The sequence below is a fragment of the Drosophila arizonae genome, chromosome 4 (assembly GCF_054131065.1).
Source record: "Drosophila arizonae isolate 15081-1271.41 chromosome 4, UAZ_ARI_1.0, whole genome shotgun sequence".
NCBI classification, from domain to species: domain Eukaryota; kingdom Metazoa; phylum Arthropoda; class Insecta; order Diptera; family Drosophilidae; genus Drosophila; species Drosophila arizonae.
Window position 1 is genome coordinate 22,062,196 of NC_142924.1, and position 13,849 is coordinate 22,076,044.

The 13,849-nt window shown below is 43.3% G+C and overlaps 1 protein-coding gene and 1 long non-coding RNA gene across 2 annotated transcripts; one reads left to right on the top strand and one right to left on the bottom strand.

Moving 5' to 3' along the window:
• Positions 1 to 2,606: 2,606 nt before the first annotated feature.
• On the top strand, positions 2,607 to 3,727 carry LOC149269409 (uncharacterized). Its single transcript, XR_016269758.1, has 2 exons — positions 2,607 to 3,339; positions 3,397 to 3,727. It is a non-coding gene; the product is annotated as an uncharacterized LOC149269409 (long non-coding RNA).
• Positions 3,728 to 10,008: 6,281 nt separating this feature from the next.
• nan (transient receptor potential cation channel subfamily V member nanchung) lies at positions 10,009 to 13,627 on the bottom strand. Its single transcript, XM_018005291.2, has 8 exons — positions 12,745 to 13,627; positions 12,455 to 12,681; positions 12,250 to 12,403; positions 11,542 to 12,193; positions 11,257 to 11,483; positions 11,041 to 11,192; positions 10,448 to 10,979; positions 10,009 to 10,371 (listed from the first exon to the last, which is right to left on the bottom strand). Exons 1-8 carry the CDS (start codon positions 13,141 to 13,143, stop codon positions 10,198 to 10,200), a joined length of 2,517 nt encoding a protein of 838 aa, XP_017860780.1. The 5' UTR covers positions 13,144 to 13,627; the 3' UTR covers positions 10,009 to 10,197.
• Between the last annotated feature and the right edge of the window lie 222 nt (positions 13,628 to 13,849).

The window sequence follows — 13,849 nt, forward strand, 5'->3', positions numbered from 1 at the left end:
TTTCTCTCTCTCGCTGGCAACACCAGCGACGGCGACGACGAACCGAACGGCGAACTGTGAACGACAACCAACCCCCTGCACAGGTAGCTTTGTGTGCGCGAGCGAGATGGCAACTGGGTTGCCTTCTGCACGTACGATACCTGGGCTAGCTAGCGCTGTGCTTACTCGCTCTCGCTCTCTCTCCCTTTCACTCTCTTGCTCTCTGTTGGTGCTGTATTGTTACGCTGCTTGTTGGCTTTGTTCCATTGGCTCCTTTATTTCGGCTGCCTTGTTAGTTGTAGTTGTTGCCCATTGAGGGGTGTGTTCAATAGAAAGATTGAATAGCAGCAACAACAACGACGACAATAACAGCTCGCTCACTGTTCGGCTCGGTTCGTGTCTGGTCGCCTGCCTTGTTAGTAGTTTTTGGCTGCGCTGCTCCCATTTTTTGCCGCAGCGACCTCATTTGGAGCACCCGCACTCCTGCATTGCGCTCCTACGCTACACTCACTCTCTCCCTATCTCTCTCTTTGTCCCTCTCTCTCTCTCTCTCTAAAATTGCATTGATTTTTCGCATACAGTGGGCACACAATTTCCGTTATTGTTTCGCCTGGCGCTGCACTTCCGCGGCATGTATTGTTGTTTGTCCGAAGAGAGCTTCGGCAGTGTGAGAGCCAAATATACATATACGCTCAGAGAGTGCGCTTATGATTCTGTATGCGTGTGTGTGTGCGTGGCCCGTTGGCTTTACCTTTTCAGCCAATCATAATGGCGACTTGGTGTGAATTTTTGTATACTCTGGCCATTGTGGGTGTCTGTGTTGCTCTCTGTTCTATATACAAGCCGCATGTGTATTGTGAGTGGGCAAATCTGTATATATGAGTGGGTGAATGTGTTTGTGTTTCATGTATATGTGTGAAAAGCACATTTTAGTTTGTGAAAAGGACATGGAAACACGCTTTCCATTCTATGGCGTTGTTCGTTTCTTTCTATTTCGCGCTCGAAAGGATATTACTGCAATTATTTACTTATTTGGTAAAGAAAAGTGGAAAAGCAAAAGCGACACAATGCACCACACAACACAATTACAAAACGAGAGACGAGAGATGAGAGTCGAGAGAAAGACGCACTGAATGGCTAGCCAAATTTATATAAGTGTGCATGTACATAAAGTGTACCTATATGCATGACCATGTTTGTATGGGTGCCTGTACGTGGGTGTGAGTGAGAGGAAAATACCTATCTCTGTCTCTCTCTCTCTCTCTCTATTCGTTTGGCTACACAATGCGCAAAGTTAAAAGGAATAAAAATACACACAAAATGAAGTGTTTTTCTTGGCTGCAACTGGAAGGAGTACAATATGCCCTTGCTGATAATCAATTATAATAAGTAGCGTAGTATTAAGTATCTAAGTATCTATATTTTATAGAATAGTCATGTCTTGTTCATATCTCTATTACCGAATCAATAAAGCTGTTTGTGTTATGTTCAATAAAATTAAACTAAGAGTTGGAGTCCTCTTGTTTGCATTCTACGTATGGCACTTTTAGTATTAGCATGTTGAAATATGTTATATAATATACATATATATCATAACATATCAGATCTTAGTTGAGCAGCAGGAAAATGCTTATGTATATAAAAAGAAACTAGTGAAATGGACACTTTCCTACCCTGTTTATACTAAATGATATTCATGCCAATATACCCAATGAAGCCTTTATCCAACAGGGTATAAAAAGCTTTCAGCGTTTCCTTTGTGTTGTTCACCGAAAAAATCAGAAAAAAAGAATTTATATAAAAATGGAAAGAAAAAACTTGATGTGTTGTGTAATGGAAAAAGTTTTGTTCAGCTAGCGTTTTGCTTTCTGTCTATTCTACTTTTCACTTAGCAATGGAATACACACACAGAGTGAGTGGATGAAGGAGACACAAAGAGAGGAAGGAGCTCCAACTAGGATAGTGGTAGAAAGGAAGACAGACTTTTGCTTTTTGCCATACGCATCTCGCATTTAGTATTCAAATGTTGCCATGGGCTTTTGTTGTGCTTGCAAGGAAGGAAGGAAGGACGAGGTGCCGGAGAATAGTTTTGATATTTTTTCTGTATGTATGTATGTATGTGTGTGTGTGGGGATAGTGACAAAGCCAGTCAGGTGTTATATGTACTTTTGAGCACTCAATTCGAAATGAGAACAAGTAGAATCAACAGTTCTGTAATTATGAAATCCATTATGGAAAGTCTAACCCTAACCCGTTGAAAGGACTCGTCTGCCTTTCTCTGCCTGCATTGAATCCGCTCTCTATTATTCATTCTCCTTTTTACATTAAATCCCGAGAGTCGCGCATTTCATTGTTTGCCATCTGTTGTTGTTGTTGTTGTTGTTGTTGACATTGTTGTTGTTGTTGTCATTGTGAATTCTTCAATTGTGAATTGGGGCTCTGACTCGGGCTCTGGCTCTGGCTCTGACTCTGGGTTGGCCATATATTTGTATAGGTTTGTATAGCATAGCCAGCCAAACAATCCACTTTTTCATTTTTAAATTAAATTCTCGAACAATGCGGCCAAATGTGATAAATACAATGATTATAATGAGATCATAAAGATAAATACAATCGAAACAAAGCGCACAACTTTGCCAGACTTTAATGTCAATTAAATGAGGTTAAATTGTGTTTGCTTTTTGTGAATTGATTGAATTGTCTGCAATAATCGAATTGCGATCAAAGCGTTATTTAATTGCTATTTACTTAACTCACATATGGGTCCACATGACTCTACGACCATAGAGCATACCCAGCACCTGGCCAACAGAACATTTGGGTAAATTTGTGATTTTTCCTTTCCGCATCCAGTTCCAACTGCAGTTAACTTACATTTTCTCACGTAGTTGGCAGCCGACGCATCCTTTGTTCAGTTCGCATATTCCATTTCCCACTGTCCATTTCCCAGCACCCCCAATACACACACACACACACATGCACATTTGATTACAATTTCCGAGACGTACGTGTCCATTTGATTACTTCACAGATTTTGCGCTTTTCACGTGTCATTCTAGTTAAGAGCATTTTGCATGCACACGAAATCCGAAGATTTTTCTTTTACATTTTCATTTTTTGCGTGAAAAAGAGAAAAATTATGCGTCTCTATATCACTGTGATAAATGTTGTGTTAGATGAAATAGAATTTACAAGGAAAAATTATATTTTAGTTTGGAATAAAGATTGAAAAGTAAATACAATAAATAAGTAAATCTATAAAATTAAATACAAATAATAATAACAAGAATATTACATAAAATGATTATCCCTAGAGACTAATATTTTTTGAAAGGATTCCTTTATTGTCATCTTGTCAGGGTACAAAAAGTGAACATATAGTCGAGCCATAACTAACTCTTCGGCTCATCCCATTAGAACTAAATAGTCGGGCGATAAACAATAGAAGAGAGACGCAATGGAACCCACAGTTGGAACACAGTTTACATGTGCCAGGACGACTTCCGTTCGGGTTCACCTGATTTGACCAGGTCGAATCGCTGCTGCCGCTGAGCAATTGTCATTGGCATTGTCCTGGCTGCAGCATCTCCTGGCTGCAGCGTCCCTTTGTCATCCTGCATTGTTCGGGAATTCAACGGAACTCGAATTGTGTGTGTTGTCCAACGCTGCAAATTGTTTCAGCAATGCGAAAGACAACAACACAAGCTCAAATAAAAATAATGATAAATAAAATACAATAATAAATGGGCGAGTGTGTTTCAGTTGCAGCACTTCCGGCCAGCAAGGAAATGGAAATGCATTACCCAGAACTTGCCAAACAATTAACCTCTTCGACAACAAACAAACTACATTTCACAATTTACAATATTCAATTTGCGGCATTTGGGCAAAGGATAAGCACATGTAAACGCCTCGGAAGTCAGCCTCAGCAGCCACTTCCTTGGCATTTGCTAAGTGTGAGAATCTGTGAGAAGTTCTCGCCATTAACGGCTGGGAAAATGGCAGTGGTAATGCAATTGAGGAGCTGTCAGAGCGTAGGATATCGATGGCTCTCATAATGCATGCTCGATTTGCGCTCATTAGGTGCCCAGCGGAATGCCGCATATGCGCCGCTTCCCCCACCAACCCCGCCACGACTAGATGTCATAACAGATTAACTAAGGAACGCTCCTGATATGCGTGAACCGATTCCCGATTCGATTGTTCACCTGGCAGACCGCAAGAAAAAGCCCAAAGCCAAAGCCAAAGCCAGAGCCCAGCCACTTGGCTAAACGACGTTAATTTCTCAATCAGCCAAAGATGCAAAAAAAAAAAAAAAAAAAAAAAAAAAAAGGGTTGCAGTCAAATGACGAGCCTCGGCGCAACGAAGCCAAGGCCCACTTCATAATGCGGAATTCATCTTAAGTTTGCCATGTAATCGAAACGGGCCACTTAAGAGCTGACTGACTACTTGAGCAAATTTCTATATTTCTATATTTCTTCATTTCATTATTTCTTTATAATTTTTGCATACAGCACGCTAGAGGTATTTGTGGTCTCGGGGGCCATTCTTAGGGGTTGGCCGTCCTGCCTTCTGGAGTGCTTTGGTACGTCTAATTATTGTTGTCGCTCGACCCGAAAACGTCGCCAGCCGAAGAGCCCACTCAATGCGACTTTTGAAGTGCAGCTCAGTCGCGCGATTTCTTCGGAACGTTATATCGACGCAGCCGAATCCCACGGTGTGTGTTTACGACCAACAAGCACAGTTGGAACGAATCGGAGCCGGGCGAAAATCCACAGAATTAGCTGCCCGATGAAAAAATAAAGTGTCAAAATTCTGTGGTCCTGCGGTCGCCTCGGGCCAACATCATCGCCGTTCACGTTGTTTTGGGTAGGCGTGCGAGGGCGTTGCCCAACAGCCAAATGAGGCTCAGGCACGGCACGCGGTGAGGCCTGTCACTGGCAGCTGCCAAACCCCAGATGCACGAAGTTTTAGCCAAAGTGTTGACAGGCTGCTAAACGCTTTGATAGGTATATAATTATACCCTGTATCGAGCAAGAGTACTGGGCATAATTTACTAAATATTGAGAATATTTTGGCAAAATCAGGAATCATTTCAATTTGCTGTAATATACCCTGACTGTCAGAATAAATAAAATATATGAAATAATACTACATAGAATAAATAATACATTTAGAAAAAACACTAAATATCAAATACTACTAAGAATGTCTGCACACCATTTTTCTGTTATATATCCTGTAGTGGACGAAAATATTTACATATAATATACATATATACAATCTACAATATACCCTACGGATGCGCTCCATTTCTCTATTTTCTATTGGGTACTCCATCAACTTCTTCTTCCATCAGTCGCGCATACCCGCTGTCTGCCTGCCCGCATTGCTGTGGCTTCTTGTAATTAATTTTCACTCATTTGGCAAATGGGTTTGGGGCGTATTTGAAAGTCAAAGAGTTTTATTGCGCGTGTTTAATGCCATCAAAGATCAAAGTAACATTTTTAGCGATGGGAAAACGGTTTGACGCCTTTGCTATACGCCTTTTATTCTATGCCGTACTAACCTAGCCTCCCCCACTCCCCTCCCCATTCCCTGGCTACATTTATTTATTTGTGTTTTCTTTTGAATGCTGGAATTTTTAATGCAACTTTTGATTGTGTTGCGTATTTTCACTCAAGTGATTTGATTTTGCGAATTGAATTTATTTCATTTCGCTCTTAAGTATGTATGCATACCGCGTACCTTGTATCGCCTTTCAATCCATCAGCTAGTCAGTCAGTCAGTCTGTCAGTCAATCAGTCAATCAATCAGTCAGCCAGTCAGCCATTGCCTTCTTCTGGGCTATGTTTGTTTAGCGTCTCCCGCGAGACTCAAGTGGCAAAACATTATTTTGTTCAGGAAATTCAATTAAAACTTTGCGGTTTTTTGTTAACACCCCCGCAAATAAAACCTCAAGTGGTTCCCAATCAAAGCGAAGCGTATTCGGACTGTCATACTGATGGAGGGAGACACACCGAGAGAGTGAAAGAGAGAGAGATTAGGCGGGGTCCACGAAGGAAGGTGAATTCGGCGATAGAGCGTAAGATGAATGTATTTTAGATTTGAAGTGGCCAATATGCCAGAGACCCTACTAGCCGTAGCTTGTTTATGGCTAAATTTACAGAGTAGATAATAGATTCTTCTTGCTTTCATAATATATACAAGTTAATATGATACGACTATCTGATATCAAATGTTCGCTATCCCTAATTTATATATCAGATATCTCCTAAATATATCTGATATATCATTTAGGGATAGCGAACTGGCAGCTGTGGGATCTATTATATCCTTTACTGGAAGACCTTCCATAAGCAATATTTGAATTTGAATTTGAGCAAAATGATACCAACTTACCTGAAACTAATATACGATGTAGGGCAAAAGTAATCAGCCTATTGAAAATGCAATATCTTTGGCAAATGGTTTCAAATGCACATTTGGATTTGGCGCTTATAAAGTACACAAACGCAGAATACAAATCGCCTAGCCAAGAGTCTTTTTACTCCTCAATATTATTGAATGAATGAAGTATTTCCGTATCGCTGAAACTCTCGTTTCTGCCCGGCCAGATCACCTGATTTAGCGTTCTTTGTTGCAGTCTCGGGTTGAGGCAAACAATCATAAGAATACACTATAGGGACTGGAGCATGTCGCCCTGAGTTCTGCTTGGGCTATATAATTTTCCTGATGGTATAAATTATAATGAAATAAAATAAATATATTTCGAAAGCATTGCAAAAGTTTTTCGTAAAACAAAATTATAGAAAAAGAATATCGCGGGATGAATTTTGCCCCATTTGGTATCTAAGTACATATATATGATCTATAAATAGTATCCATAATTCTTAACGATCATGATGCATGTGATAGTCGAGTCGGCATGGAATCTTTCCTACCAAGATTTCCTTCTGAACTCACAATAAATGCAAGTTTGAGCAAAGTCGGCACGTCATCTCTAAATAATGTGAGAGGTTATTCACAATATGTGTAAATGACAATCCCAAACACTATCAGGCCCCTAGCCGCTGTAACTCTTCGAACTAAATGCTGGATGTGCCTTTTGTGATCCTTGTTTAGTCATATATCACAGTCCCACGCACTCAGCTTAGAAGTTAGAGCCGAAATGCAAACAGAAGTTAGCAAAGGTCAAGCGAATCGAACTCTGATTCATCATCGAGCAACCCTTGCAATTTTCACCCACTCACACACACACACATGCCCACACACCCACTCCACTTGAGGGCTGTCAAAATAAATTGCAAGCTTTTTTTCTTCTTTGCTTTTTTCTTCGTTATTTGCATAAATAATTTACTTTAAATAAACTCGAAGAGCGCTTGAAACTTAGCAAAGCTCAAGGTGGGGCGAAGAGGGGTGAGGCGGGGCAGCTCACCTGGGACTGCTGGGCCATAATTCTTGTTTAAATGGACCCATTGATTTGAATACTTTTTGCATTTTCATTTTTTCTTCTCGTTGGCTGCCAAGAAAGTCCCAAAGGACTTTCCTTTAGATTCGTCAAGTGTGCGACGGGAGCAAAAGAACAAACGCAAACAATTGCGATAGTTAGTTTAAGTAAAAGGGACAAGCCCACAAAAAGCACAGAGAAAGAAAAAAAAAAAAACAAGAAATAGAAAATGGAAAATGGAAAAGCAATCATCGGCCCACGACTGCCGCATTTAAAAGTCATTTGCAACGCCCCTCGCAAGCCTCGCTAAACGGATCTCATAAACCTCGATTTTCCGGGAATGGTTTTTATTGTTTTACAATGTTTGTGTGCGTGAGTAATTAAACAATTTCGCCAACTTTCTCGGCCAGTCCAGAGCCAGAGCTGCAGTTTTTACCCGAGTCACAATTTTACGACTGGGAAATTAACAAGCACCAAGATCGAGAGATCTTAACAGCCAACTTTTATGGACATGGCAAAACTCGCACGGTTGCTCTTGGACTGGCAAACGCCGCGCCAGGGAGGTCACACAAGAACCTTGCTAAAATAACAACAACAAAAAATGACGAAAGAAAGAGGAAAGAATGAGGCGCACATAAAGAAATAAAATAATATCATAAATATTTTTAGCGCACACAAAAGGAAGTGGGCGTTGTTTGCACCCAGCTAAAGATTCGAAGCCCATTGCCAGCTGCCCCATTAGCGGGCACAATGGAGGCCCAACAAAGGTCCTGGCGACGTTGCTGGCAAAACATGTGATTAAATTGTCGCTTACAACGAATTCGACACCTCGCCTAGCCGTGCCAACAGACTCTATAATTACGCCGACTCTACGAGCGAGAGCGGGAGAGGGACAGAATCAAATGCCTAACAATAAGTGAAGGAGAGTCTAAAGCCAATCCAGATCTGGGAAACTTTTGGTGTGACATATTCAAATCAGCGACGACTAAACCTTTGTTGCGATCGGCAAGGGTTGCCACCATATCATTATCGCCGCTCGCCGCGCTGTGGTGCCCATTGTGCGACCGCAGCTCAAGGGTTGTAGCTGCCAACATTTCCCAGCAGCACGGCCCAGGCTGACCAAAACAGCTACACTGCAACAAAATTGCCAAACTCCCTCAATCAATTACAGGAATTGCAAAAAAAGGGTAGTTTTTACTATAAATAATTAGAGTGTGTTGAGCATTACCAACTGCAGAATACTCACTCGCGGACTTTAAATTTGGATTGGCTTTAAAAATGTAGCAGATAGTCCGCCTTATTAAACTTGTTTCGTTATTCTATAATATATAGTATATTCAAAATTTAAATTAAATTTTTACAGCATCTAAATAGTAACTCCATTTTAAGGATTTTAGCTTTAACGCTTTTCAGCATATGTATTCGCCATATCTTTACGATCTTGAGTTGTCAGACCAAGTATAAATTCAAAAATTTAAAACATGTCATTATCAACTGATCTTTTTTGGGCATTTAAGTAATTCGTATGTAATTTATATTTCTTGAATCTCTATAAGATCCTAGCATTAGCCCAGGAATTCGATTTCAGGCTCTATATATATATTCGCTATATCTATTTGATATTTGGTTATCAAGGGCAGTATTCATTACATATTCTCTGCTACTCTACTACTGCAAATATTAGTTTCTCCTATGAAGGGTGTAGGGAGCAAGCTCTAATATTCTATGCATATATATTTATAATTTCAGTCGCTAGCTTCAATAGAAGCGAAATGGTTAGCGTTCACACGGACAGACGAACGGGCCACAAGTCGAGCATTGCACTAAACCAATATACTCCCCTCACTTACGTGAATGAGTATAACATACACACTGTTTTTTCGCCGTGTATAAAAAGTTTCGCGCTGGCACAGCATGTCCTAAATTGCTCTATTCAGACGCAATTAGAGTCAAGCTGGGCAGCTGAGCAGGCAAGGCTTGCAGACTCGAGAGCTGGATCGCTGTTTCGTTTTGTTTTTTAACACTTTCAATAGCTGCAACATTGCGCAGTTTAAGGATAATGCCAACAGAGATCCTTTCTGTTGCACAACAATATGGAGTAAACGTTTCCGGTGCCTGTGATTCTTGTTTTACTTTTTATTTTATTTCTTTTTATTTTTTGCAAAATGATCCCACGCGGCAGACAGCATCGATCGCTGATCTTGATATCGAGGCATGGCCTATCACTAATGGCCATTGTTTGGCCGCACTTGCGCATGTCTAGGGCAGGTAGAGGCACAATGGAAGGTGTCGAGGGCCCCCGTAAATCTGTTGCTACAATTTCAATTACGTAATCAAGATGCCGACGATATGCGCATGACAAGGGCCTTGTTGTTGGTCCCTTTGTGTCAGGCGATAAGCGGATGTTCCCAAGGATGCATGGAGCATACGTTAAGGAACCAACACCCTCCCGCCTCTACCCATTGAAGCGGATTTATTGGCCAGACGTCCATAATAAAAATGGTTATTATCATTCAAATGTCGCATTATGGGCACCCTCTATGACGCGTCGCGCTAGTTTGTGTTTGCGATGTCGTAAAGCCGAGTTTTACGAGGCGCATTTGAATTAGCGTTAAGTTTAGCGATAAGTTGGGGTTGAAACGGCTCGTAGACTAAACATTTATTGCACAATGTGGACAAAATTTTAACAGCACAGCACAGCGAAGAGCGAAGCGTTCGATTCAATAAAACTTGAACTAGCTAAGAGTGGCATCGGCAGCGAGCCGATTCACAAATTGGATTGCTCCGTGCTATCCGGCTTTGGGGCCGTGCCGAAGAACTTCTCGTACTCCTCCTGACGGCGGCGGGCGCGCGCCTCTCGCTCCATTTGTCGCTTTTTGGAGAAACGTTGGTGGATGCGCTTCATCTCCTGCACCTCCTTCATTTCCTCCTTCTCCTCGTCCTGCAAGCAAACAGAAAGACAAGTACAGCTCACTCTCTCTCTCACTCGCTCTCACGAGCTATGCCAGCCGACTTACAGTCATATTGAGGCGCAGGACCAGCGCTCGCCTGCCATCCGACATCGACTGGCTGTAGTGCATAAAGTTCTTGAGGCGCTCGCCGGGCGGCACACTGCGCTCCACGACCAGGACAATGCGTGCCCACTGGCGCTGCCATTCGTTGCGTATCTCGGCTATCTTCTGGTAGGTGTTGCCCATCATGGCGATCAACATGTTGACCAGCAGAACGCTGACAATCACCATGAACAGAAAGAACAAGATCTTCGCCTCGTATTCGTGCTGCGTGGACACCATGGCGCCATAGTAGTCCCCGAAGTTGGTCAGCGACATTAGAAACATGGCCACAATGGACTCCATGGGCGAGGGCATGGGATTCGATTCGGCATCCTGATCCTCGGGCGCAGATGGATTGTCAAAGGTCAGGAAGATGATGTAGAAGGCCTGAGAGAAGCCCATCACAAACACCAAGTAGATAGAAACGAAACGCAGCAAGTCTCCCATTACCATGCGATATATCATCACAACGAAGGGTCCGACGGTCTTGAAGCCCCTAGAAGACCCAGAGATCTTTAGTTACGTATGGGTGCATGGCATGTGTGCATCTCACGGACCGACAAAAGAAGAGGAAATAGGGCGCAGTCGTCAGCATGATCACCACTGTTACGTGATCGTCGATCTCGGTCAGGCAGGAGACTCTCAGCCAGGGTATGGTCATCATCAGCGCGCAGGAGAAGAGAAACATGACACGCGATGGAGCAGTCATCTGAGAGGAGAAACACCTAGTTATCTATATATAAGATCATTTAGATTGTCAGCTGTTATCCCACCAGATTCTCAATGAACATTTTGTAGCCCAGGAATCGCGCCTCCCTCAGCGCTACGACCAAATAGATAATGGCGCCCACAAAGTTGATGAGCTCGGCGATAATGCGAAGCTTGGCCAGATCCGATTCCAGATTCATGAGCGGGCACTGTGCATAGGTCTGCCACCAGGCGGGCAGAGTCTCGACCTCGTTGGGATCATAGTATTCCGTAAAGTTAAGCCAGAAGGTTTCTGTGCGGGCAAGAAATTAGAACTGGAAGATCGTTTATCAAAGATAGGGAAAACAAACTGTATTCGGTGCTGGAGGTGGCACGCTTGGTCAGCTGAGTGAGGCTGTGATTGCTGTAGAGATCGTGAGTCGTGCTGGTGTTCGACGCAGCCGCTGGACTGCCAGCCTGATCCTCGTCTTCATCCTCCTTGGCCTCCGGGCCCGGGCGCAGTATGAAGCTGAACAGCGAGATGAGAAAGTAGAAGGCAAACATGTAGAACTGCTTGTAGAAGCGCGACTTGCAGAAGGTGTCCCATTTGGTCTTCAGCAGATCGATGACCACGCCATCCAGCAGCTCCAGGTGCTCCAGCTTGTCGCCGAACACCACAAAGTTCAGCACCGAGTCCTTGTTGATGTTGCCCGTTTCCTCGTTAATGGTGTCGATCATGAGCAGCGGATAGGCGGCGCAAGTGATGCTGCCCAGCTGCCAATAGATCTCGCGCTCAATGCTCATCACGTGGAAGAACATCTCGACGCGGCCGAGCTTGGCCGCCAGCGTCAAGGGCGTCAGATTTTGAACGTTGCGCACGTGTATGTTGGAGCCCACCTCGTAGCCCACGTCGAACATTTCGATTTTCTCGTAGATGACCAGCATGTGCAAGACGGTGTTGCCATTCGTGTCCTGGAAGTCTGGATCTGCGCCGCGTGCCAAAACCAGCCGGAAGCACTCCTCCTGCAAAAGTTGATGATGATGATGATGATAGATGTCCTTGATGTTCCTTCACTTACCTGGGACAGGCAGGCGGCAAAGCTCAGCGGATACTCGCCCCAGTAGACGTAGCCATCGTAGTTGGTTATGGGCTGCAGCGCCACATACTCGTGGTCGGGCGAGTCTGTGCGGGAGGCCTTTGTGTCCTCGGCAGACATGAAGGCGCCACAGCAGCTAGGTGGGGCATACGTTAGACCGGGAGTCAGACTACGCAGGACCACTTACCGTTCCTGCACATCCGCATTGGCATCCAGCAAGTACTTGACCATTGCCGGATCCTCATTCACAATGGCAATGTGCAGCACGCTCTCGCCGTAGTACTCATCGCTCATGTAGATGTCCAGGATGAGCTTGGGATAGAACTTCAGCAGACGCTTCGCCAGATCTGCGTGCAGCGAGGAGGCATTCAGCAGGCAGAGATGTAGAATCGTTTCACCCACAGCGCCCCGCATCTGCGGGCGAATAGAGAACTCAATGCAACTGCAGCGGGTTAAGTTTATCTGAACTGAACTCACGTTAAGATCCCAGCAGACAAAGCGATAGGCCGAGGGATTGGATATGTACTCCGCCTCGGAGACCTCGGGACAATAGTCGTGTATGTTAAAGTCTTCGTCGGGATTCTCCAGGGCGCGTATCTCGGGCAGTTGCCTCGTCCGGGGTCTGTCCCGATTCCGAAGCAGCACCAGCTTCGATATGGGAAAGTAACGGCCAGCGCCCTTGTTATATAAAAATGGTTCCACCTTCGTTTTGATTGCATGATCGATCTCGGCAAACTGCTTGGTTTGGCAGGCGCGCTTCATCATGTCCACCAGAAGACCGCCGCCCTTGAGATTGACAAACTTATAGAGCGCCTGGGTGGAGACTCCCGCCTGTTTCTTTACGCCACTTGTCACATTGCTCTCGGTATTTCCCATGACGCAAGCTGGGTCCTGACCAAGGTATCAGGTATCCAGTAATCCGTTGGAGATGGTCGAAATTCCTCAAATTTATTTGTATTTATTTATTTTACTTTTATTTTTGGCGAAGCGCGACATTTTTATTCTTGAACCTAGTTTTGACTATGCAAAGTTCTCGAATTTCCTGTCTGTTTTTATCCTTCGAGTGAGCATCGATTAAACATTTCCATGAAATGAGCGTTGTCAATGCAACAGCTGAACTTGAGCCTAATTTATTGTTTACAATCCGTTGCCAGGCATCGAACTTGTTGCATTTTGTTGCATATCCAACAAGTGTTTCGCCCATATCCTCTGTAATTGCAAACTTGTAGATTCCAATAAGAAAACTTGAACTTTTCGCATTGCATGTTCCACGTTTCATGGCCTTCTTCCACCTTGACATACTTAACTAAAACATGATTACGTTATTATTGAATCGATTTAGATTGCATTTTCATTTATAATGAGTGTGTTTGTGACTATCTGCTATTAAAGCATTATTTTCTTTTACTAATATTACACTTCAAAACATTTCAATTATTGAATTGCAAACTGTTTATAGAAAAAATTAAATTTTTTTTTGCGCAACTAGCAAAATTTTTCAAATATTCACGGCGAATGGTCACCCTAAGCATTTAAAATTTATATTTAGCGCCTACCCCTGTGACGCGTAATTGCGCCATCT